This window comes from Antechinus flavipes, chromosome 2 (genome assembly GCF_016432865.1).
Source record: "Antechinus flavipes isolate AdamAnt ecotype Samford, QLD, Australia chromosome 2, AdamAnt_v2, whole genome shotgun sequence".
Classification (NCBI taxonomy): Eukaryota; Metazoa; Chordata; class Mammalia; order Dasyuromorphia; family Dasyuridae; genus Antechinus; species Antechinus flavipes.
In genome coordinates, this window is record NC_067399.1 from 470,581,983 (window position 1) to 470,609,659 (window position 27,677).

At 36.2% G+C, this 27,677-nt stretch overlaps 1 protein-coding gene across 1 annotated transcript in view; it reads left to right on the forward strand.

The window, feature by feature from the left end:
* The window catches only part of RALGPS1 (Ral GEF with PH domain and SH3 binding motif 1), a 702,309-nt gene that overhangs the window by 80,568 nt on the left and 594,064 nt on the right, over positions 1 to 27,677 (forward strand). The window contains exons 3-4 of the mRNA XM_051979668.1: positions 18,006 to 18,137; positions 26,487 to 26,594. Of these exons, the coding sequence (XP_051835628.1) occupies positions 18,081 to 18,137; positions 26,487 to 26,594 (165 nt within the window). The 5' untranslated portion in view covers positions 18,006 to 18,080. The remainder of the gene's footprint in view (positions 1 to 18,005; positions 18,138 to 26,486; positions 26,595 to 27,677) is intronic.

Below are 27,677 nucleotides of genomic sequence, written 5' to 3' on the forward strand. Positions count from 1 at the left end.
TATCTTACTACTTCTTGAGAGTCTCCTTTGCTGGATCATCATCCATTTTCTGCCTGTTAACTGTGGGATTTCTTGAGGATTCTGTCAGTTCTATCTCTTCAACATACTTTGCATTTGCCCCCTTCTTTCCATTCATATAGCTATCCTAGCCTTCTCCACTTCTCTCCCAGATTATTGCAAGAGCTTCTTAGGTGTATTCTTAGTTTACAGTTCCATCTCTCTCTAATCCATACTCCAAGCAACTGTCAAAACCATCTTCCTAAAGCATGGCTGACCACGATACTCCCTTGATCAATATTCCTTAATAGTTTCATATGGTCTCAAAGATATAAACTTTTCTGCTTGGCATTCAAAGCTCTGCAGAGTTGGGCCCAACCTGTTTTTCTAGATTTGTTTCACCTGATTCTAGTTCCCATACAAAATGACCCATTTTCCTGAAGTCAGCATTCAGTTTCCTGTGTATGCCTTGGCACAACATTTTTTAGAGCCCCTTATCTTCATTCAAAACTTAAGTCCTTTATGGGAGGCATTTCCAAATTCCTTTAGTTGTAAGTCTATTTGTGGGAAGAGATTGATGATGTAAAACAGATTTAGGAGTTGTGGAGAGTGAGGGCTATTTTTGGAAGTACTTGATTCTCATCTGGATGAGAACATGGAATTAAGAAGATACATTAGCCTTAATAAGAAAGGTAACCTCTTCTGAGACTAGTTAGGCCTTAAAAAATAGATGGTTTGGTTGAAAGTACTAAAAAAGCTACTGATTCAAATTGATTGCAATGACTTATCTTGGTCTCTGAGAAAAGAAGCAGAAATGTTCCTACTTCATTCTGGTAGAGATGATAGGGAACTATGCACATAGAACATTTTATCGCATATTACAGAAGATACAGCCATTTTATCTGTTGGGTTTTGTTCAAATTTGCTTTTGTTACAAGAAAAATTTATTGGCAGTATATGTAGAATGATTGAATGAAAAAAAAGGTCAGAAGTAGAAGTTTATTAATTGGGGTGAGAAACCAGAGGGTTTGGAAGCATCTGTCTATCATTATTGCCATTATTAATTGATTAATACAATATGATTAATTGATTAAGATGATATAAATTGATTAATTTAAAAAAGAAACATTAAAAGTAGATTCTTTTTTTAGCATAGATTTACTTTTTTTAAACCTATAGAGAAGAGATATTGTGATAAATTATATCTCTCTGTTCTCTTAAATGTTTTTTTTTTAATTTTATTTTATTTAATAATTACTTTATATTGACAGAATCCATGCCAGGGTAATTTTTTTGCAACATTATCCCTTGCACTTGTTTCTGTTCCGATTTTTCCCCTCCCTCCCTCCACCCCCTCCCCTAGATGGCAAGCAGTCCTATATATTTAGATATGTTGCAGTATATCCTAGATACAATATATGTTTGCAGAACCAAACAGTTCTCTTGTTGCACAGGGAGAATTGGATTCAGAAGGTAAAAAATAACCCAGGAAGAAAAACTAAGACGCAGATAGTTCACATTCATTTCCCAGTGTTCTTTCTTTGGATGTAGCTGCTTCTGTCCATCATTTATCAATTGAAACTGTTAGGTCTCTTTGTCAAAGAAGTCCACTTCCATCAGAATACATCCTCATACAATATCGTTGTCGAAGTGTATAATGATCTCCTGGTTCTGCTCATTTCACTTAGCATCAGTTCATGTAAGACTCTCCAAGCCTCTCTGTATTCATCCTGCTGGTCATTTCTTACAGAACAATAATATTCCATAACATTCATATACCACAATTTACCCAGCCATTCTCCAATTGATGGACATCCATTTAATTTCCAGTTTCTAGCCACTACAAAGAGGGCTGCCACAAACATTTTGGCACATACAGGTCCCTTTCCCTTCTTTAGTATTTCTTTGGGATATAAGCCCAATAGAAACACTGCTGGATCAAAGGGTATGCACAATTTCATAACTTTTTAGGCATAATTCCAGATTGCTCTCCAGAATGGTTGGATTCGTTCATAACTCCACCAACAATGCATCAGTGTTCCAGTTTTCCTGCATCCCCTCCAACATTCACTAGATTCATTTTTTAAGTAGGTAGATTAAATCATTGAAAACAGTAGGTAATTTCAGGCATGTAATACACATCAGTAGTTTCAGTTATCTGGAAGACTGAGGCTGATGGACTTCTTGAGCTCATTAGTTCTTTAGATACAGTGGGCTATGCTGATTGGGTGTCTGCACTAAGTTCAATATCAGTATTTTAAGTTTTTGGGAGTGGGGTAGGAGTGGAGGTGAGTGGGATTAGTAATCTAAAGAAGACCAAATTAACTTAGATTAGAAATGAAACAGATGAAAGTTTCTGTGCTGATCAGTACTAGGATCAAACTTATGAGTAGCTAGATGGGGAGACCTAGTCTTAAAAAAAAGAAAGCAAAAAAATAAAAAAGAAGACTTAGAATAAAAATTTATTAAATAAACATTTATTAAGTACCTATTATGTACTGGGTACTATGCTAAATTCTTGGGATTGATTTAAGGACTCCACAGAAGAAAAATTAGGTTTATTTTGCAAAGAGAGCTCAGGTCAAATTGAGAGAGCTTGTATCTTGTAGTACAGAACAACTCTCTACTGAGAAAGGGCAGAAGAGACCCTTCAACTTAGAAGTACTTTGGTTTTGTACTTTAAAATATCCCTGGTTTCACTGCAGTGGATGCTTCCTTCATTGACTTGAGCCTCTCTTCATTCCTTAAAAAGTTTCATTAATAGCTCTAGCAAATATCTACATACATCCCCTAGAGGTAAACATTCTGGTGGATGAGGCTCTCCACACTTAGTTCTCAGAAGATAAACCTATTCATTATGGTCTGTCTTCAAATCTTTTCTATCTTGTCCCTCCATTTAAAATCAAGTGTCAATTCTGTGCCACCAGGGGGGAGCAAAGGAATTATAATAAGAGCAACTCATATATCCTTAGTATTTTAAATTGTATAAAGTACTCTCCTTACAACCATGCAAGCATTAATATACTCATTTTACAAATAGGGGAACAGGATCAGAGAGATGTCAAAGTGATGCCTTTAGTAAATCATAGAATTCTGGATTTTGTAAAGCTTCTCAGAGGTCGTCATAGCCCAGTTTCCTCATGTTGCCAAAAAAACAAAAAGAAAGAAACTGAAGCCCAAGGAACAGAAGTTGCTTGCCCAAATAAGTTTGGTCCAGTGGCCAAACTATGATTTGAAGCTTAGAATTTTGACTCCAAGTTGCAATAGTTTATTATCTATCTATCTATCTATCTATCTATCATCTGTCCATATACACAAAAGACAAAGTTGTGTCTAGAGGTCACATTCCTTATTTTAATGGTTTATCTATTATGCCATGTTTTCTCTAGGCAAGGGGTATAGAAAGGAAGGGGTGAATGTGTAGGTCATGGAGGACCTTACTCATCATTATATCATACATCAATATTAACCTGGGCTCTTCATAGAAGCAATTACAACTAGAAGTCTGATGCTTTAGTGATAATTAAGTTCAGCCAAAGTTATCTCCCTGGAAGTCTTTGCCTTTTTGGCTCCCTGATTTGTTCAAAATTCTCATTTCTTAATTTCCACATATCATATGCTTTTCACATCTGTCTTTGACCTCAGATCTTTGGCTCTACAGACACACTGTACTCATCTGGACTAACTTTTGTTCTGCTCACTTCCCTTGGCTTCTATCTCCCACAATCTAGGCAGGGATTTAATTTCCTCCTGTCTGGTGCTATTCTAATTACCAGTGTGTGTTTCTCTTGCGATTGGCAAGACCTTAGAATGAGCACCAAAAACATACTTAGAAACTATGTGCCTGTTTCCAATAGATTTTTTGGAGATCAGTGGAAGAAGATAACCAAACAAATGGACTTTGGGGACATCCTGCATAGTGGAAAGAGCTCTGTTCTTGGAGTCAGAGAATCTGGGTTTGAGACCTCATTGATACTAGCTGTTTGATCCTGGTTAAATTATTCCTTTTCTCTAGACCTCAGTTTCCTTATTTATCAAATGCTGGCAACACTTGTACTGTTGCCCTCACAGGATTATTGTAGGAAAAGCATCTTATAAAATGTAAACTATTGTAGCAGTTAATAGTCATAGCCATTCACTAAAGTCTTCAGTGCCTCACTATGGGTGTTTTGAGGTCACTTTACCCTCAGGCCCCAAGCTCTAGAAAGTTTCTAGGATGGTCCTGGATCATGTTTGTCTGTTTGTCCAAAAACGAACCAAATTAAATGAGAGAGGATTGGTCACCAGGGGATATGTTTTTCTGGTCATGTAGACAAGCTCATGTAGACCCATCCACTAAGGTGCAAAGAGAGGGACATGATTAACTTCAGTGGAAAGTGTATATATATTGGGGATATACAGACTCTTGAAATATTTAAGCAGTGAATAAATAGTATTTTTGTGGACCTGCAAAAATTTGTGATGGCCAAATGGCCCAAGGGCTAATAGACAGAAAACATAATTTCATAATCTTAGAGTTGGAAGTGACCTCAGGAGCCAACTAATGGAACAAAAATCATTTTTATAATAGTCCCATGTGGTTACCTGCCTTCTAATTGTTTTTTTAAATTAAATTTTATTTTTAGGTCTAAATTTTCTCTTTGATTTTGTCTTTCAGAAATCATGAAAAACAAACTCCTCTACAAAGATGTAGAGTAAAAAAAATATCCACCCCTTTCCTCTCCACCCTCAAAACCCATCCATATTGGCTATATCCAAAAACAAAAATAATATAAGAGCCTTAATCTGCATTTTAAATCCATCAACTGTCTATTTGGAGGTGGATATCAAGTTTCAACATGAATATTCTAGAATTCTGATTGATCATTTTGTGTATCAGTATTCCTAAGTCTTTCAAAGTCGTTTGTCTTTTGTAATATTGTTATTGTATACATTGTTCTCCAGGTTCTGCTTATTTCATTTGCACCACTTTATATGTCTTCCTAGCTTTTTCTGAAATCATTTCCTTCATCATTTCTTACATTAAAGTATACTTTACTTCTATACTACTTTTCATTCATTTACCACAATTTATTCAACTATCCCCTAAGTGATAGACAATTTCTCAATTTCCAGTTCTTTGCCACAACTAGAGCTACTATAAATATTTTTGTATATATGGATCCTTTTCTTCCTTTAATTTTTTTGGGGTAAAAATCATTTAATAGCAGTATTACTGAGTCACAGGGCACACATTCAGTTTAATGTCTTTTGGGGCATAGTTCTAAATTGCTTTCCAACATGTATATATTCATTCATTACTCCACCAACAGTGTATACCTATTTTTCCACAGCCCCATAGCATTTGTCATTTTTCTTTTTTTTGTCATCTTTACCCATCTAATGAGTATGAGATGTTCCCTCAGAGTTGTTTCATCTTTCATCTAATTATTAGCAAGTCTTCATTTTGGATTTGCCTCCCTTCCCATTTTTAAGGGAACCAAGTATAAGTTTTTGTTCTTTGAGGGCCTGGAACCAATCATGAATAGCTATTGAAGGGGGAATACCTTGAATACCTTGAATATGTCTTATAACTCTTGGGAAGAAATAATCCTGGAAATAGTATGAGGCAGAGACATGATTTAGAAAGAGCTTAAGAACTAGTTCTTGCTTTCCTCTGTCACCATGAATATCTGAATAGAGCAAGTGGGATGGAAAGGGGTTTTAATTTCTAGAATCCCTTCTTTTTTATACTACCATAAGCCTGAAAGCCTATATATAACTTTAAGGTTAAAAGTGGGAATTACCAGAGTGTTTGGGGTTATCTTGATAGCTCCAAATTTGGTTTCCTTTTTTTTGAAGGGACTCTAAACTACAACATAACAATATCTATGAGCTGTGATACTACATAGCATTCTGGGAGGAATTAGGGATTCACCAAAGGAGAACAATTATCCTGATCCTGTGTGTACTTTATGTATTTTCTACATTTCTACAATTTATAAGACTTATTATTTTGAGTCAGGCATAGGAATTGGTGATTCTTTCTCCCACATCTTTAGAGATGTAGAGACTTATACATGAACACTTTTCAATTCATATTGTTTTTCGAGAGGAAAGACTATGAGTTAAAGATATAGGATTTGTTTGTTTTTTTCATAATTATAACTTTTTATTGACAGAACCCATGCCTGGGTATTTTTTTTTTACAACATTATCCCTTGCATTCACTTCTGTTCCAACTTTTCCCCTCCCTCCCTCCACCCTCTCCCCAAGATGGCAAGCAGTCCTATACATGTTAAATATGTCACAGTATATCCTAAATACAATATATGTGTGCAGAACCAAACAATTCTCTTGTTGCATAGGAAGATTTGGATTCAGAAGGTAAAATAGCCCGGGAAGAAAAACAAAAATGCAAACAGTTTACATTCATTTCCCAGTTTTCTTTCTTTGGGTGTAGCTGCTTCTGTCCATCATTGATCAATTGAAATGGAGTTAGATCAAAGATATGTGATTTGAAGAACTATCCCAAGATCAGATATGGTCTGTGCAAATCCAGAGCTTGGTGGTCTTGGGCTATGGATGGAACCATGGTGAGCTAAAAACTGCCTCTGTAACTTTACTGCTTTGATCTGAAGCCTGATTTTTCCAGCTGAACAGGAGTAATGATTTAAAACTTTTTCTATTTAATAAGTCCTGAAAATACCAAACTATACTGTTTAACTCCACAGATTTTCTCTTTTCCAAACTAAGTATCCTCAGTTCCTTCAACTGGTATTCTTATGCTCCACTTTCTCATGTCTTAAGACACCTTCTTTCTGCCCCTCTTGACCAGATACATTCCAGTCTGTTAATACTCTTTCTAAAATGTGGTTCTGTGAAGACAGAACATACAGGAAAATGCAATTCCTATCTTCTTTGTTTTGGAACCTTTCAGTTGACCCACAAAGTATAAGGCCTCTGAGAATCTGTTTTTACTAGTCAAACTAACAAGGAAGCCTGACACTAGCTGTGTAACAGAGGGCAGGTCACAGTCTCTTTGAGCTTCATTTCATCACCAATAAAATACAGACTATAAGATTTACATTATCTTCCTTTCATTATTTTTGTGAGGAAAATGCTTCACAGTCCTTTATGGTCTCCCAAAAGGTAATTTAAAATGAATGGTAATAATAGTTAGCATTTATATGATATTTTAAGATTTGTAAAATACTTTATGTTATTCACTTGATTTTCACAACAAACGTAGGAGGTAGGTCCTATTATTATTCCCATTTTAGATGAAGAAAATGTGGCAGGAGAGGTTAAGTTACTTGTCTCATTTCACATAGATTTCTGAGTTAAAATTGAATTCAAGAGTTCTGAGTCCAAGGTCAGTGCTCTATCTACTGGGCCACCTAACTTGCTTTAGAGGCTGATCAATAAAATAGAATGCTAGTTTGTCAAAAATGCATCTTGGTGGCACAGTGGACATAGTGCTAGGCCTGAAGTCAGGAAGATATATCTTTCTGAGTTCAAATGTGATCTCAATATTTACTAATTGTGTGACGCAGGTCAAATCACTTAACCCTGTTTGCCTCAGTTTCCTTATCTGCAAAATGAGCAGGCGGAAGAAATGGTGAATCATTCTTATATCTTTGCCAAGAGAATCCCAAATGGATTCATGAAGAGTTGGACATGACTGAAGCAATTCAACAACAATAATGACAATGGGAAAGATATATTTGGCAAAAACAAAAATAATAATAATTCAAAAATTTTTGGTATACCATGGTATAGTATAGATAGCACCAAATTTAATAGGAAAGACTGAACTTGAATCTTAGCTCTGTCATTTGGTGTATGATTTCCTTTCTTTAAGCCTCAGTTGCCTCTTTAAATGAGGAAGTTGGGATAGGTAATTTCTTAGGTCAATAACAGATGATGGTATGTGACCCCAATCACTTACAAGACTAGTGTCATTCAGTTCTTTGCTTTTTTCCAAAGGTGTATTCACTCAGAAGACCAAATCACTAAGTCAAAAGGTTTCTTTATGAATATAGAGTTGGAACAAAGAGAACTGTATATCCTTAAGGGATATTTCCATAAAGTTATGGGCTTGATAAATTTCCCTTTTCCATCCTAGAGATATTTCTGTCTAAAGAGCCATAATCAGTTGTCTAGACTACTAGCCCCTTTTTCTTGGGCTAGGCCAAGGAAACAGTGACACATTGTTACTCTGATATTTTTCCGAGATTCCATTCCTTTCTTTCCATTTACATTATCATTTACATGGCACACATTCTAAGATTTCTACATAAGTTTCAGTTTAGTTATTTTTAGATTGAGCTCTCTCTGTTGGGCTTTGGGAAATATCTTAATCCTATGTTGTCATTTGAATGATTATTAGATCTTTATAAAATGTACCATTTAAAAAATTCAATAACATTTTGTTTTTCCAGTTACATGCAAAAATAGTTTTCAACATTCATTTTTGTAAGATTTTGAATTCCATATTTTTTCCTTTCCTCCCTTCCTCCCTCTTCTCCAGACAGTAAACAATCTGATATAGGTTACATATGCACAGTCATTTTAAACATATTTTCATATTAGTTATGCTGGGAAAAAATCAGAACAAAAGAGGAAAACCATGAGAAAAAAAAAGCAGACAATAAAAATGATGAAAATAGTATGCTTCAATCTTGCATTCAGTCTCCATAGTTTTCTCTTTGGAAGCAGATGGCATTTTCCATTTCAAGTCTATTGTAATTATTTTGGATGAATGTATTGCTGAAAAGAGCTAAGTTTATCATCACATAATTTTGTACCATGTACAATGTTCCCCTGGTTCTGCTTACTTCACTCAGCATCAGTTCATGTAAATCTTTCTATGTTTTTCTGAAGTGATTATTGTTTTTGTTATTATTGCTCGTCAAAAAAACCTCTCAGATCAAAATGAGCTAATGGGATGATAATGATAATAACATTTCTTGAGTGTATTTAAGTTTGTGAAATTTTTCCTTTATAATTACTCTATGAGAGTAGGTATTGTACACAGTATTATCCTGATCTTACATATGAGGACACTGAATTTCAGAGAGAAAAGGTGATTTACCCAAAGTTATACAGTTGGGAAATTGCAAAACTAAGATGGTGTGGTAGTAGTAACAGTAGTTAGGTAGTGGTAGTAGTACTACTACTACTGCTACTACTGCTACTACTACTGATAATGTTCATAGTTAGCATTTATATATTTCTTTAGAAATATTATCTCTTTTTATCCTTAATAAACTTGGGAGCTAGGTGCTATTATTATCCTTATTTTATAGATAAGGAAATTGAGGCATACAGGGTTAAATGACTTATCCAGGGTCACACAGCTAATAAGTGTTTGAGGCCAGATTTGATCTCAGGAAGATGAGCCTTCCTAACTCAAGTCCCAGCATACTATCCATTGTACCACGTAGCTGCTCTAAATTCTCATTTTACAGATGTGGAAACTGAGGCTATATGTCTTTTCTTGGGTTGTACAATTAGTAAGGGTCCATTTCAGCTCACATCTTTCTGAGTTTCCATCTGCTTTTCTTACTGTGTCAATTTCACATAGATTCACATAGTCTTCCTAAGACATGAGGTCGTGCCCTCTTTGGAGGGATTCAGGCTTACCCAGAAAGCTTATTTTATGGAGTACAAATAAGCCCCTTTCCCCTCCATGTTCAACCTTGTCTGACATACTTGAGGAGTTTTTTTCTCTTCCCCATCCACACCTCCACCCCCATTTCTTCCCTTCCCTCGTTCACCTAGCTCCATGATGAAATGAGAAGCAGATATAAGTTCAGAATGAGCAAACATAAGTTGTGTGGAATCAGTTTTGATTGTGGGTAATGGAATATTCAAGCATCTTAGGGAGGAATCTCTCCTGGTTATTCATATGCAGCTTAGGGATAGTTTACATAATTGTTTCTCAGTGTTTAAGAGACTAAACAGAGCACTTCAGGTAAATGTGGCACAACTTAAAATTTAATAGGATTTTGAGCTGTGATGAGACCTTGGAAATCTAGTCCAACCCCCTCATTTTATTAATAAGGATACTGGAACCTCGAGAAGTCAAGTAATTTGTCCTAGTTATCATGGCTAATATAAGAACTGGTATTCAAATTCAAGTCCTTTAACTCTGTTTCTAATGTTCTCTCCATATCATGTAGCCCTGGTAGTTCCCAAACTAGAGAGCTCCATGCTAGAGGATGGGAGCTGTGAGCTATTAATAATTAAAATTATCTGAAAATCCAGAGATGGTGTATGGGAGAGACTCCCATAGTAGACCATACCAAGCTGAATGTGAGCTCTGGGAAGGTAAATAATTTGGTAGACAAAAGTGGTAGTATTGGTATTCTACTTACATATGGAGCTGTCGTCTATGTAATTTGGCGGAGGCAAAAATTGAAGTTCTCCTGAAAGGAATCCCTCTCCTTTCCTTTCTACTCATTTTCTTTTTATCCTCTCTGTCTCTATCTCTGTCCTCTCTGTCTCTGTTTCTTCCTTTCTCCCTTCTCCTCTGTTTCTTCTTTCTCTTTCTTTTTTCCCTCCTTCCCTTCCTTCCTTATTTAAGAATTCAACTCTCTCTCTCTTTCTCTCTCTCTCTTTATATATATATAGTTTTTGTTTTGCTATATATATATGTATATATATATATATATGTATATGTATTTTGTTTTGTTTTTGTTTTGCTTTATTTCAAGCTACATGGTCTCTCTCAAATTTTCTTATCCCAGATCAGGACTCTCCTATATCAGCCTCACTTTCCTATTTTCAAGTAATCCTTTCTAAATGAAGCCTTTCCTGAACCCCTAACTGCTAAAACCCTGCTTTGAGTCCATGGCTTTTTCTGTTAATGTTTGGTTTTGGGTCCAGTCCATTTTTAATATTCTGCAAAATAAGCCCCCTTGTTTAAAAATCTTCAATCATTCCCTAAAATGCAAATTCATTTTTTCTCTCACCATTTGAGCTCTATGCTATATTTACAGTATTCTGATGCTGCTCTTGAATGGCACGTTCTGTGTTCTAACTCAGAACCTCAACTAGCAGTTTTCTGTTATTCCTTGTATTCTTGTGGATCTGCTCAGAGTCCTCCACAAATAGGACACATGCTGTTTCTGAACCACATATCACAATTATTTTTATTCTTGAAAGCCCAGTTCGAGGGTCACCTGTTCCAAGAAGTTTTCTCTGATGGGGTTACATATTATATGCCAACAGAGGGACATAATCTTCTTGAGGACAGGAACTATTTCATTTGTATTTGAATCTCCAGTGGCCGTTGCCTTGCCTGTACATTTTTCTTGTTAAATCTTTTCAGTTGTATTCAACTCTTTGTAATCCTTTCTGGGGTTTTCTTGTTAAAGAATCTGGAGTGGTTTATCATTTTCTTTTCTAGCTTCTTTTACAAATGAGGAAACTGAGGCAAATAGGGTTAAGTGAATTGCCAAGGGTAACATAACTATTAAGTGTCAGAGGCTAGATTTGAACTCAGTCCTTCATGACTTCAAGACTGATGTTCTATCCACTGTATCATCTAGCTTGCTTGCTTGCATATAGTAGGTATTTAATAAATGTTCGTTGATTTATACTATCAGTTTTAAACATTATTTCTCATTCTTCTTAGTTTCCTATGTCATTTTTTCTAAATATAATTTTTTCCCTCCTCTTATTCTATTTTATAAGTTTCCTGGGGGGTCAGGGACTCTCATTTTTCATATTTGTAGCTTCAATCTATAAGAATGGTTCTGAGAAGCATTCAATCCTTAATAGGCAGGGGTTTAATTAATGTTTAGTGGATTGAATTGAATTGGGTTATGGATTTCTCCGTCCAGTGTTCCTGTGGTTTAGAAACTAAAACTTATAAGATCTTTCTCTACATCTTAAGTAATCTTTCCCCCTCTTGATCTTGGAATGATAACTTTTCTCCTAACTCCCTTTATTATGGAGAAACATGGAGTTCAATGAAATTTTAATCTGAGGTATGAATCCTGGCTCTTCTAGGGTCATAAACCTCGAGCTATATGGACCTCAGAAGTTATCTAGTTCAATACTCTAATTTTAAGGTTGAAGAAACTGAGGGTCATTGACTTGTCCAAGGTCTCATAGCTAGTGAAGGAAGCAGAATTTGAACCCAAATCCACTGACTTCAAAACCAGTTCTTTTTTCTGTCAGGTCCTACCTGGGTATCATTGTGCAAGTCACTTCTTTTTGAGCATCTCTTCTATAAAATGAGGTAGCAGAACTAGATGATTTCTGAGACTCTTTCCAGCTCCCAATCTGTGACCTCTCTATAAATTGTTTATAGTAGTTATTTATCTTTGTGTCTTATTCCCTTCCTGGATTATAAACTTTATGAGGAGGACTGTGTCATAGCTAAATTTTATTTGATGTTCTGCACACAGTAGGCATTTAATAAAATGCTGAATTGAATTGAATGTACATCCTCATAAATCATGCTGCTTTTCAAAACATGTTATCATATATTGTAGTCATCTCTCCATGTGTCAGTCATGTGGCATAACTAGACCATGAGCTCCTGAAAAAGAGGTCATGCTTTACTGAAATTTTGTATTCCCTTTAGCACCAAGCAGTGTTTTGTCTATCCACAGTAATGTGCATAACGTTTCATAGGTTTTTAAAAAAATTTATAATGTCTTATAAATGTTTTTTGAATTAGAAGGTCCCTACTACTAATTATTATTGTTATTATTATCATTCTTCCTGGAACAACATGTGGGATTTCACTAAACAGTGGGTTTTTGTTTGGCTTTTTAGCTTATATACGTTAGAAGCATCTGTGTGCCAGGGTTTGCTGTGGCAGTTGAATTAAAGTCAGTTATTTAGCCATCATGTTAATTGCAGGCTTATTCTTCCTTTCCATTGACTTGAGCCCAGGAATCCTAGACTGTTTGCAGACATTGGCAGATGTGTATGTCAACTTTTGTAATAGGTCATTGCACAGATGGGTGTAGAGAAGTTTCCCTACTCAGTTTTATATTGTCTTTTTTTTTAAACATTTAGAGAATAGTCTAATGACATGTGTTGTCACTACTACAAATTATAATGAGGGATCATAATTGAGTCATCCATGTTTGACATTGTCACAACTTCAAGACCTATGACAGTATTTTGGTATAGTTTGTAGACATGATAAGAGAGGTTTCAGTGAGGCTGAGAGCCAAGAAAAACCAAAGAGTGAACTTTATGAAGATCAGAGGGGCTAAAACCTGGGCCTATATCACCTCCCCATCACTGCTGCTACCCTCACTTACTTCCTAAGCTTAAGTAGCTTCCTGTTATCTCTTAGACCACATATAAATTCCTTTTTGGCTCTTAAAGATCTTTACAATATGGCTCCTTTGTGTGTTTCCATTCTTTTTATAATTACTTCTCCTCTATATACACTATGGTCCAATCATTTGGGCCTTCTTGCTCTTTCTCAGGACACCAAACATTGCATCTCACATCTCAATGCTTTTGCAAAGATCATCTACCACCTATGTTCAAATGTACCACTTCTTCATCTTAGATAACTTAGATGACTCAGAACAAGCAGCACCTTCTTTAGGTCTTTTTTGGTCCTCCCAGGTGCTGGTCTGTTTTTCCCCTCTGAGATTACCTTTTCTCTGATCTGTAGATATCATGTATGTCCCTAACTCCCTTTTTTTCTCCTAACTCCCTTTATCATGGAGATAATTGCCTTTTTGATTAGAAGGTTCAAAAACTGAATCTGTTTCTGACTCTTTTCCTTATCTTTTGCACTGTATGTGGAACATAGTAAATAAATGCTTGTTGATTAATTGGTTGTAAAAATGTGCCTGACTAACCTGGATCTCTGGGAAGAGTGTGAAACCAAATGTTAGCTCCTTTACTTTATAGGGAAGGGCTGGCTGAAGAGATGTGTTAAGAAATGAGAACATATAGAAAAGTGGGGAAGAGCAAATTCTGGTTGAAACTCTAGGATGAGTTGGGGGAAAGGGAAATATTGATAATTGCCTAAAGCTGCTTTTAAAGACCTTGGGCACAATCGGGAGGGGAATCTTAAAAACAGGTACATATACATTTACACAAATAGATGCTTATATATACACATGTATACACATTTATACACAGAATGAGCACAGTCATGCACATAAGTGTAAAGACTTATTCAGGCTATATTTCTCAGTAAACATTTTGTAACACCTATTATATACCACTCATTGTGATAAGCTCTGAGATTATAAAGAAAAGTAAAAGATAGTCCTTGCTTTCCCAGGAGTTTACAGTCTAATTGAGAAGACAGCAAATAAACAGCTATGTACAATGTGACATATGAATTGGAGATAATCAACATATGGAAGATATTTAAATTAAGAATGGGGGAAGGGAAGTTTCTCTCTTCTTTTTCTCAAGCAAACTCACAGAAAAAAATTGTTTATGTTTTTTTCTTTGCTATCACTTTTCCTTTCACTCAGTTCTCTGCTCTTTATTGTTATGGGCCAAAACTCTGAAACAAGGATTCTTACAAGGTGTCAAGTCAGTGGAATTGATGAAATAAGTTATCTAGTTTAGCATGTTGATTAATAGTTCTCTAAGTTCAGTATGATTGATTCAATCTTACAAGAAATAATGGTTTCCTAGTGATATAATGATTGGTTTATACTCAATGTAGAGCAGATAAGCTGGGACTCAGAGCCAGAGACAGACTCAGAAGGACCAGACACAGACTCAGAAGGGATCCAGAGACACATTTCATTCCATCGTCCACCTTTGTGGTGGCTGGAGGCTGAAGCATAAGCCCTCAGATTCAAGAGAGATTCATTCCATCTTCAGTCAGACTCCTGATGGCTGGTCTCCTGCACTCCCCCTACTGAAACCAAGGCTGATCTGAAAGGCTCTCTAGAAAGCTGTCCAACCTCAGGCAAGGAGACAATAAAGAATTGAGGCTTTGGACTTTAACCACCTGGGCTTTTCTCGTGGTAATTACTCTACTGAAAGGAAGGCTGCTGCAAGACCTCCAGAAAACCAACAAAAATATTACATTTTATAATCTGGCTTCTCATTATTCAACTGAAATTTCTCTCTCCAAAGTTACCAATGTTGTCTTTTAAAAAAATTCTTCAAATTTATCATTTATTTTTAACATTAAAAAATCAGGAGTTTCAAATTCTCTCTCTTCTTCTGGCCCTTTCCCTACCTACTAACAAGGCAGGCAATATATCTATTATACATGTAAAATTATGAAAAACATTTCCATGTTAACCACACCATAAAAAACAAGAAAATAAAGTGAGAAATTATACTTCATTTTGCATTCAGAGTTCATGAGCTCTCTCTCTGGAAGTGGATAGTATTTTTTTCATCATGAGTCCTTTGGAATTGTTTTGGATTGTTATATTCATCAGAGCAGTTAATTGATCAACATTACAATATTGGACCACTTTATAGCTCTACTAACATTTCATTAGTATACCTATTTTCTCTCATCCCCTTCAGCATTTTTTGTTTCTGATAGATGGGAGATGATTTGTTGTTCAGTCATTCCAGTTGTGTCTAAGTCTTTGTGACCCCATTTGAGGTTTTCTTGGCAAAGATATTGGAATGATTGCCATTTCTCTCTCCAGATCATTTTACAGATGAAGAAACTGAGACAAACTGGATTAAGTGATTTGCCTAGGGATCACTGATCTAGGAAGTGTCTGAGGCCATATTTGAACTCGAATCTCCCTGATTCTAGTCCCTGACTATAGAAATGTTATCAGTTGTGCTACCTAACTGCCCTGTAAAGTGGTACCATAGAGTTATATTAATTTGCTTTCTCTAGATGCTCTTAGAGCATTTTTATCTTATGACTCTTATAAGGTGCTAAGTCAGTGGAATTGATAGCGACAATGGTTGTTCAGCAGGGTGCTTAACAGTTCTCTAAATGTACTTAGTACTTATTAGAGTTCACACCATTCACACCTTTAAGAAAACATATATAAGCCAGGAGCCTCAACCAAGATGTACTTCGGGAGATTCACAAGTCAGGATTCAGGCAAGGAGATTCACAAGTCTAAACACAGAAGCCCAGAAGCCCACTCTTGGAGGCAGAGTCAGATTCATTCCATTTTCCACCTTTGTGCTGGCTGGAGGCTGAAGCTGGAAGAGCCAAAGGACTAGCGGAAGAGCTCTTGGAACTAAGGAAAAAGATAGGCCACTAATAAAGCTAACCGGGCTATTTTGAAGGAGACAATAAAGGATCTGGATTTTAACTCCTGGCTGCACTTGAGGTGATTATTACATTGAAACAAAAGAAAGGCTGCTTCCAGAAGCCCCCCAAGAAACCTGCTCTTAGAGAACATTACATTTTAGAGAACATTACATTTTTAGTTAGCTTTGATTTCTGCTTCTGAAAACTGCCTGTTCAGATCCTTTTATCTTTTATCAGTTAAAGAATATTTATTTTATAAATTTGATTCATTTTTCTATATATGAGAGAGATTAGACCTTTACCAGAGAAACTAAAAATTTTTGATATTACGTCTTTGTCTATAGTACCTTTTAGTAAAATGTAATTCCCCTGATTATTTTTTTTTAATTAGGTCTATTTTTGATACTGCTTGGGTACTCTTTTCTTTCTGGGTTTTCATGGAAATACTCTCTCCTGGATCTTCTCTTAGTTGTCTAACTATTTTTGTTCCCTTTCCTCTGATTGTTTGACCTCCATGCTTCTTTTTCTTTTCTTTCTCCACTGTTTTTTGGAAATTTCACCAACTCCTCTCAGCTTGAATTCATGTGGGATAATCCCAAATCTATATATCCAGCTTCAGTGTCTCCCTTGAGTTCAAGCCTGTATCATCAATTGCATTGCAGACATTTCAAACTGAATGTTCTAGAGACATCTCAAACCCAATATGTCCAAAGCTAAACTTATCTTTCTCTCAAACCCTCCCCTATTCAAAATTTACTTATTTCTATCAAAGACACCACATCCTTCCAGTTTCCCAGGTTCATAACCTCATTGTTATCTTCAACTTTTTATTCTCTCACCTCATGTATCTGAGCAATTGCCAAATCTTGCCATTTCTGCCTCTATATACTCCCTCCCACCTTACTCCTTTCTATTTCCCTAACTGCTATTTTATTTCAGAGGTAATAAACCATCTCACCCACATTACAGCAACAGCTTCCTAATTGGTCTTCCTGCCTCAAGACCCCTTCCATTCCAGCCTATCTCACATCCTGCTGCCAAAGTAATTTTTCTTTAATATAGATCTGATGATGTAATTCTTCTACTTTAACTCCAATGACTCTGTTGTCTCCAGGTTAAAATAAAAGTCCTCTGTTTAGCTCTTAAAGTCCTTCATAACCTCCCCCCAACCTTTCTGGCTTCATTGAATATTGCACTACCTTCTCACTCATCTTCTCTCTCCAGCTAAACAGACAGACTCTGTTTTTCATAGGCAGCTCCTCATCGCTCTCCTTCACACTTTTGCATTGCCTATTCTCCTTATGTGCAATGCTCATCTTCATCATCTCTGTTTCAGAGCTCTTCTCTTCCTTCAACATGCTGATTAGGTGCAACTTTCTACAGGAAACCTTTCTTGATGCCCTCTTTCAGTTGCTTGTACCCTCCCTTCCAAACTATAGTATATTTAACTACCTTTATTCCCTTTATTCAATACAAATGTATATATGGACTTCTTGTTTTCCCCATTAGAAGTTAAGTTGCATGTAATCAGAGATTATTTCATGATTTGTATTTCTAACCCACACATCAAGCTGGGGGGGGGGAGGGGTATTATCTAATACACAGAAGGAACTTAATAAGTGCTTATTGATTAACTCAGCTAAGTCACTAGTTAATGGCTTCACTGTTATTACTTTGATCTGCAGTTTTCTTCTTCAGTGACAGACTTCAACACTGGCTTTGGGGAGGGGTGTGTGTGGGTGTGTGTGTGGGTGTGTATGTGTGTGTGTGTGTGTGTATAGAAGGAAGAGGAAGTTCTTGAAAGCAAGTTTTCATGATCTTGTTTGCCTTCCAGGAATCCTCCCTGCATTTTGTGTCACCAGCTGAGGTGGCCCTGACACCCCCCCTACCCCTGAGGTCTGGAGAGAGCATGTATAAACGGAATGGCCTGATGGCCAATGTTCTGGTCACTTCCGCGACTCCCCAGGTAGGATGCTGGGTGGGGGAGGTGACAGGTTGGGGGAGGCATGGGGCAGCCATATTTGCTGAGCAGTGCCAGCTTACTTTGGCCTTGCAGGGACTCCCTGTTGCCAGGGGACATGCTCGGCTGCTACCTCCTGAACAGAGTTGTGTTTGACTGAAAGCCCCAATGAATGCTGTCATTCTAAGTGCTCAGACTTCCTCCCACTCCAACCCTCATGAGAACCTGCTGCTGCCGGGCTTTGGACAGTTGTTATATTTGGGGGACAGTCTTAAATAAATCAAGACTTGACTCTCAGTATATTTTTTGAAGTCGCTCATTTCAAATTAAAATAAATATTCACAACTTGTCCAATGTCATGAATGCCATGTTCCATTGAGATGGTAAGAAATGATTGGCATTTACCCAAAGAAACTCTCTGAAGGCCCTGACCATTTCAAAAGAACACACTACTGATTGTAAATAAGTAGCAAATTCCAAAATAGATTGTGATTTCAACTGGCCTTATCTGGTGATTTCCCTTTCCTGATTCTTAAAGGTTTAGAACATGAGTGCCCTTTCACAGTGACCCAGTGGCCAGTGCCTTAGCCCTAGGTATCCACATTGTCCATCTGTTACAGCCTAACTTGCCCAGAAATGTTCAGGAGGTGTGGTGATCACCGAGAATCTCTAAAGTTAGTTCCATAGACTAAATATGTTGTGTAGTAAGTATTTTAGACTTGTAAAGCATTTCTAGTTAGAATTATAGAACCCTGATCTTTCCTTTTCCCCATCATTTCTGTAATTCTTCCTCTGCAGCACCATATTCATCTTGGAAGATCACTTCAGTCTTGGAACTTACATTTTGGTAGTATCCTCTGCTCTTAGGGTCCCTCTCTTTGGTGGGATGTGGGGGCTCTCCCCAGAACTTCCATTTAAGAAGGGCTCTCAGGCCAGTTTTATTTCCCACCAGGATGTACTCTTCTTGGATTCTTCTATCATGTCTCCTCACCAGGTGTCTTCTCTTCAAACCCCAATCTCCTTTTCAGCTTCCTTTAATTTTTCCTTCCGCATTTGAATATAAGCTTCTTGGAGCAGGGACTGTCTTCCTTTTTGCTTGTATTTGTATTCCCAATATTAACTCAGTGTTTGTACATAGTACTTTAAAAATGCTTGTTGACTGAGACTGACTTTAGCAGAATGATTTTAATGCCTTCTTAAGACAGTACTTCAGATATTTAAAGACAGCTCTAATATCCTTTGAAATCAAGTGTTCTAAACATTTTTTTGGCATGTGTGTTGAAACCCCTTCAGCAATCTGGTGACATCCATAGACTTCTCAGAATACTTTTTAAAAATTCATAAAATATATAGAATTAGTAGAGAAACTAATTATATTGAAATAGAGTTATGTACTTATTTTTTTTAAAAAATACACTCACACCCCAGGTTAAGAACTCTTATTATTCGAATTGTAATTATTATATTCTAAGGTAAATAGCCAGTTCTCATCACTGGTTGCTTTGCTATTCTGGTCATCCTCCATTGTAAATATGACAATTTGTCATTGTCTTTCCTAAAATGTTTCTAGGACTGAATATGGCATTCCAGTTGTGGTCTGACTAGGGTAGAGGACAATGGCACTGTCAGCTATTTTGCTTTAGATCTTGGTTATTTCTTGCTTGCTTATACATGATCACTTGAAATAATCAACCAGAAATCTAGGTGAACCAGTTTCTCAAGAAACTAGCAATTTAAAAAACCTACTTCATGATGTTTTCTATCTGAAGTTTTTCATATTCTCTGTCTCTGTCCCTCTCTCTGTCTCCCCTCCTTTTGATCCCTGTCTGTCTCCATCTCTTTTTTTCCCTCTCCTCTTCTTCCCTTCACCACCCCCAACATGGTCCTTAGTTTTTATATAGAAAGCCTGGTAAGTAGGGCATTCTAGTTCTAATAGAATTGTTGTTAATCTCATCATTTTCATCATTATCAGGTCTCACAGGCCCTCCTAATCTCAGGGTCCTGTGTTTTTCAGTGATCTGGGAACAACTAAGAAGATGCAAGTTATCTAACGAGTACTGGAAAAAGTCCTAGGATAGAGACCAGGGAACTCAAGACCAGGAACTTGAGTTCAAACACTTGATTCCACTGAGAACTTTCTGTGTGATTATGGTCAAAATCACTTGCCCTCTATGTTTCTATGATTGGTACATTATTTGGAATTGGGACAATAGTGGTAATTTTAACACCGATTATCAACCTCAGCATGTCTAACCTTTCTCACATAGCTTGCTGTTTGTTTGCCTTATAACTTGCGTCTATGGTGTGGTACACTGATATGTTTCATATTAGAACTTAATTTCTTCCAAGGAACTGACTCCCTTTAGCTTGTAACTTGTAACTTAAGATTTTCTTTCATAACAATTATCTAAGTATATCTGCAGTCAAGTCAGTTTGGTTATTTTTCAGAATAACTTTAACTTTTGGAGTTTAGAATTTTGTATTCCGTATAAAACATATGATATTTCCAAATTTGAAGCCAGGTTTCAAAAAAATCTATTATTAGAGGGTTGCTAAGGTAAATCAGCAAAACCCAATTTAAGCAAGTACTGCTTGGGGATTAGATTCATGGTCTAAAAAAGGACTCTGAGCAAAATAGACACTTATGAGATCAGAGTTGAGAACTGGAAGAAACGTTAAAGGGCATGTACTTTTAATTTAATTTATTTTATTCTGAATTAAGAAATAAAACATTGTAGGATAGGAGAAAAGATGATTGTGCATGAAACTGCAAACAGAGAAAGAATTGATAAATAGAAGTATGTGTTGAATGGTTTAATATATACATATATACATACATACATTCATACATATATTGTGTATGTGCACACACACATGTATTTGGTAGCCTTCTCTAGGGCAAAGAAGAGGGAAGAGAAAAAAGGGGGAAAAGATAGTTACATAATAACTGTATTTTATGTTTAAAAGGAATAGCAATTTGTGCATAATAGATTTGCATAAGCTAATGAATAAAAATAGAAAGGTAAAATAAGGTCTTTAGAAAAGCAGAGATAAGAGGGAGTGAAAATAGAAAGAAAATGGTATACAACACTTTTAGGATTGGAGAAAATGGAATCATCAGGGTTTTATACTTCTCAAGTAGAATAGCATTGTGAGACTTCGGCTTAGAATTTTCTTCTTTGATTTATTTGGAGTGTAGACATACTGCTAATTCTTAATATTGTTTTGGGGAATCCATGGAAATGGAAATCATTTTGATTGTAAATCCCTTATTCATTCAAATTTTTTTATTTGAAAAATGAGTGTAGGAGGAAATGATCTTTAAAGAAGTATCCTTTTAATTGTAATATTCTGTTTGGTGTTCTAAGATCTCTTTCATCTCTAATCTTTGGTGTTCTAAGATTTCTTTTGGTTTCAGCATTCTACTTTTGTCTCTATCTAACATTCTGTGTTCTAGAGTTGATCACAGCTCTCATATTCTACAACTTTATGGGATGATTGAAATGGAAAAAGTATTTCAAAAGCATTGGTTAAGTAAGAAAACCCATGGCAAGCAGAAGTCATGAAGAAGAAAGTAATGAAACAGAACAGTCTGGAGACATTTTGAAGCCAAGTCAGCCTGAAAACTGGAAAGGATTTGATATAGCCCTAAAAGTAGTATGGCTTGTTTTAGGAGGTAATTTATTTTCTTTCAAAAGAGGTCCTGAAGCAATAGGTAGAGAGATAACCACTTGTTGAAGATATTGTAGAGGGGAAGCTTATTTAGGTGTGGGTTGGAGTAGATGGCTCAAGTTCCTTCCAGTTTTGAGGCTCCAGTTTTGAGTTTAGTGATCCATACTAAAGTATACTTTATAGATCTTTAGTGTTAAAAGAGCCATTAAGACTTGGTGATTGATGTTAAGGGTTAAAACTTTAGACACCAAAGGAATGTTTAAAATTTATTGCTGTAAAAATTCCTGTTTCATAAATTTAAAAAAAAAACATTGCAACACTTTTTAATGTTGAATGTATATTTTAAGAAGTTAGTTTTTATTTTTATATCATTTCAGTGATTTTAATAAAGTTTATATCAACAGGTAGATGGTGCAGTAGATAAAGCATTAGGCCTAGAATCAGGAAGATTCATCTTCCTGATTTCAAACACTTATCTTACTAGCTGTTGTGATTTCTGGGCAAGTCACTTAACCCTGTTTGTCTCAGTTTCTTCACCTGTTAAATGAGCTAGTGAAGAAAATGGCAAACCACTTCATTATCTTTGCCAAGAAAACCCCAAATGAGGTTGTGAAGAGGTGAACACTGGTGGAAATGACTGGACCACAAGAACTAAAAACAAACAAACAAGTAAAAGAAACACCCTGGTGTAGGAAAAAGAGAACGCTCCACATGGTTCAAAGATGTAGGTTCAAGCTCGTATTGCTGTTTACTACCAATATATTCTTCACCAAGTTAACCTGTCGGGCCCTGTACATCGTTCTCTGGTACGCTAATGAGTTTGAATCAATAGATTACCTCTAAGTGCTCTTCCGACGTTAGAATCTTATTATTTTAGGATATGGGCAATATTGCCATGGCACACTACTGCCACCTGGTGGCACTGAACCTGTAGGAACAGTATTTTGATAAATAAACTGCTTAAAGTTTAATTCTGCAAACCATTTTGAAGTGTAAATATTTTCCACACTATCCCTGCTGTAACCTGGTAGGCAGATTATGTAAGGGCAGGCTAGGAACTGTCTCTCTCCTATATTTAATCAGTCCTAATAAACAGAACCATTAATACTTTCTCTACCAGCTATTAGATTGAAGTTAGATACATAGTTCACAATTCAATGACATCTCAAAGTTTACCAAGTGCTTTACCACAATAAATTTGTGAAGGAAGGGGTATATGTATTGTTGTATCTTTTTTTGCAGAATAGGGAAATGAAATTAAGAGATTAAGGGACTTTTCTAAAATAGCTCAGTTGGTAAGTATAAAAGCCAGGGTTAAAACCATATCTTGGGTATGTTTTACCTTTTCTGTACCATTTGGGGTAAGATGAGAGGCAAACAAACTTTAAATATATATAGTATAGTGAGTTTCTTGTAAATGGATTGAGGGAATAGTGTAGACAGTATTCTCTTTTCAGATATAGAGCTAACCATTGATTTCTAAAAATAATGAATAACAACAATATGAACAATGACTGGTATTTATGTATACTTTAAGGTTTATAAAATACTTTACAAATATTATTTCATTTGAACCTCACACAAACATATAATTTGATACTTTTATCAATCCCATTTCACTGATGAGGAAACTGAGGCTGAGATAGGTTAAATTATTTGTCCAGGATCACATAGCTAGAAAGTAGCTCTCCAGTACTCTATCCCCTGAGCTCCTAGCTGACTTCTGAGAGCTCTTCATTTTGAAAGTGTGGTTCCAAGAATAAAATTTTGGAGTTTTCTGAGATTTTACAAATAACTGAATACAACCAAGTGAGCCCCAGTGAGATTATTTGATTTTCCTAGGTGACACAAGCTAGTTATCGAAAGAACTTGGGGCTAAAATCAAGATCTAGCAACCTTTGTAACTGACTCATACTGTGTTTCATACATCACATTGAAAAGCCATTTCCATAATTTGGGTCTATTGTTCAGATAATTTAGACACTAAGTGAAAATATTTACCAAGATATAGAATTTAGGGGTTTGCCAATCTGTTCCACGGTAGCAGTTAGAGTGAGAAAGGATATGTGAGGTTTGAAGGAAATACAAATGACTAGGGAAAGCATGAGAGGACTTCTAGGAACATTAAAAGATTAATCTGCTTGAAAAATTCACTAATCACAAAAACTGTCTATAAGGCTAATGCTTGAAACTTTGTCAAGAATTACAGATTGGAGGGGAAATTCATAGTTCACAGGGCTAGTGCTAGAATGGATCTTATAACATAGAACATTGGCTCTTGAAATAGACAGAAGTGAGAAGGATCTTAGAGTATAAAATGTTAGAACACAGAAATAAAATGAATAGTACAATTATCATAGATTTTCTGAGTAGCATGAGACATTAGCACATAAAATATTAGAATAGGGAACAAAGAATGTTAGAAATGAAAGAGGAACAGTGTTAGAAAGAGGAGTCTTGGACTATAGAATATTAGAATATAGAATATAGAAGGAACCTCAGCACAAATCACTCTCTTCCTCATTGATGGGGGGAAAATTAGTTGTCCTAGTGCCCTAGTCACTGAAGACTTTGCTGTCTTAGTAGTAGGCATTCTTTTTTTATATATATATATTATAAGGCTATTGAATTTCACTGACTTCAGCTGCTGTCCACATCTCTAACCTCACATTTCTCAGTTGTTGACTATTGGGTTTCTTTGCTAGCTTGAATACACTGTAGTCTCTAGTAAGCCTGTGCGCTTTTCCCTAAAACCTGCCATTTTGGAAAAAGTGAAACAAGAAGGAATAAATACAAGAAAATTCCCTAAGTCCCAATCCAGACTGGTGAGGTTAACGGAAACCTCACCAAAGCCACCCTCTGAGTTAGAAGGAATAAAACCATTTATTAATTGGAGCCTTCCCTTTGGGGGAGGAGAGATAGAAAAAGACTCCTCCCAAGGATGGTATGAGTAATGCCCCAAGATCCCCACAACTGTGGGTTCTGGGCAGACAACATTTGAGATTTCAACCCAATATTTTAGATGAAACTCTGTTTATTGGAATCTTTTTTAAAATGTGGTATTCACAGTACTCCTATTAATCTAAGCTATCTAATAAAGATAGCTTTCACTCGAGGCTCTCTAACCAATGTGCTGCACCTCCTTTTGCCAATAAATAGGCTTTTAATTTCAAGAGAGAGCTTTTGCTCTCCACATAAATGGTATTTCTAACAGTAACTTGCCTTGTGTTTTGTGTAACATTTTCCAGACTGAATTCAAGTTTAAATACAACATACACAAAAAAAGATTTGTCAGGCCATATTTTGACAGATATAAAGTTACTAATCCTTTCCCAAGGTCTCCAACCAGTTTCCCCCCTTTTAAAGAATAGCAGCAAGTCAATTGTATCAGCTGGGTCACAGAATCATAAAATGTCAGAACTGAAAAGGACTTTAAGCCATAGAAGTATGCCACATGAAAATGTACGGGATGTGGACTCGGTGAACCTGAATTGAAAATCTTGGCACTACTTTTTGCAACCTCTTTGACCTTAGGCAAGCCTTCATTAAGCCTTCATTTTTTTTCATTTGTGAAATGAGAATGTTGGACTGGATGATAAGTTCTCAAATCCTCTAATTCTTGTGAATGTCAGAATATCATGTCAGAGCTGGAAGGGATTTTGGAACATAAAATATTAGAGCAGAACTACAGAATATTAGAATGGGAAGGGATCTGAGAATATGAGATATCAGAACTGGAAGGGACTTTCTTCATCTTTTTTATTAAAGGTTTTTATTTTCAAAACATATGTATGGACAATTTTTCAACATTAACCTTTGCAAACCCTTGTGTTCCAATTTTCCCCCTCTTCCCTCCACCCCTTCCTCTACATGACATAATCCAGTATATGTTAAACATGGTAAAAATGTTAAAGCCAATATAGGCATACATATTTATATAATTATCTTGCTGCATAAGAAAAATCAAATCAAAAAGGGAAAAAAAATGAGAAAGAAAATAAAATTTAGCAACAACAACAACAAAAGAATGAAATTACTATTTTGTGATTTACACTCAGTCCCCATATCCTCTCTCTGGGTGTAGATGGCTCTCTTCATCACAAGATCATTGGAATTGGCATCAATCATCTCATTGTTGGAAAGAGCCACGTCCATGAGAATTGATCATCATATAATCTTGTTGCCGTATATAATGATTTCCTGGTTCTTCTCATTTCACTTAGCATCAGTCGATGTAAGTCTCTCCAGAGACTTCATCCTGCTGGTCGTTTCTTATAGAACAATAATATTCTATAACATTAATATGCCACAATTTACCCAATCATTCTCCATCTGATGGGTTTCCAGTTTCCAGTTTCTTGCCACTACAAAAAGAGCCGCCACAAACATTTTTGTACATGTAAGGCCTTTGGAAGAGACTTTAGAGTATCCAGTCCAACCACATCATTTTAAATCAAGACCCAGAAAGATAAAATGACTCCCTCAAAATTACGTAATCAGGAAGGGACAAAGCTAGAATTCAAATCCAGGTCTTTGGCATTTGAATCAGATGTTCTTTCTACTCTTAACAACAACTACAATGTCTCTCTTGGTGACTCCAGCCCATGAGAGTTAAGAAGTTGCTGATTTGAGGGTACCTTCCGCACCAAGAAACTTAAGTCATGTTTCTTTCCCTTCTTGCAGGGCAGCAGTAGCTCAGACTCTTTGGAAGGACGGAGCTGTGACTACGCCAGTAAGAGCTATGATGCTGTTGTCTTTGATGTATTGAAAGTAACTCCTGAGGAGTTTGCTGTAAGTAGAATGGAACTCATCCTAGGGGATGTGTGATATTTGGGGAATAGATATGGGAAAGATCATTAGGTGATGTTATATTATTTTAGGAACAACTTACATTTCTGTAGTGCTTTAAGGATTACAAAATACTTTTCTCACAACTGTCATGTGAGGTAGATAGCACTGATGTTACTGTTCCCATCTTACATAGGAGAAAACCTTAAGAGCTTATGTATGCATTTAAATATCTTAGAACTGGTATTTAATTCTGGGTGGCCTAGTTTTTAAGCCCAGTACTCTCTGAGCTCCCACATTTATGCTTTTTTATGTTAGAGAGTTACTATACCCAGTTCCTCAACAGCATTAATTAGCTGTTACATTTTAAAAAGTTATAATTTTAAAAAACCTGTGGTGTTACCTCTTTTCTGAAAGGAAGGTACCAATAAGTATCATAAAAAATCATGGGATTTCAGAACTGGAATGGAACCAAGAGGGCATCTAATCCAACTTTATGTGAACAGGAATCCCCTCAATAACATCCCAGGCATCTAAAGGAAGTCTACTCATTACACTTCCAAACTGATCTAATTAAAAAGAAGTTTTTATTTTACATTGAGCTCACATGTACCTCTCTGGGACTTCACCCACTGTGCCTAGTTTAGCCCTCTGGGGCCAAACAGAACAAGTCTAATCATATGTGGAAATCCTTAAAATACCTGAAGATAATATTCATCTCCTTTTTTCTCTTAAGCTTTCACTTCTCCAGGATGAACATCCTCAATTCCTTTAACTGACCCTCCTGTGACACATGGCATGAGGCCTTTCAGTGTCTTGGCAGTTTTTCTCTTGTTAGCAGCTTAGTGTCAGTCTCTTTCCAAAATGTCCTTCTCCCAATGTCCTGCACCAGTCCTGAACTCAGAACTTCAAACATAATATGTGGCCTGACAAGGGGAGAGGATATCAGTATCATCACATTGCTAGTCCTGCATATTACACCTCTCCTAATGTAATTCAAGATGGTATTTGCATTTTTAGTTATCTCCTACTCTTAACCCATATTGAGCTTATAGGCCACTAAAACATCAAGTTATTTTGCAAATG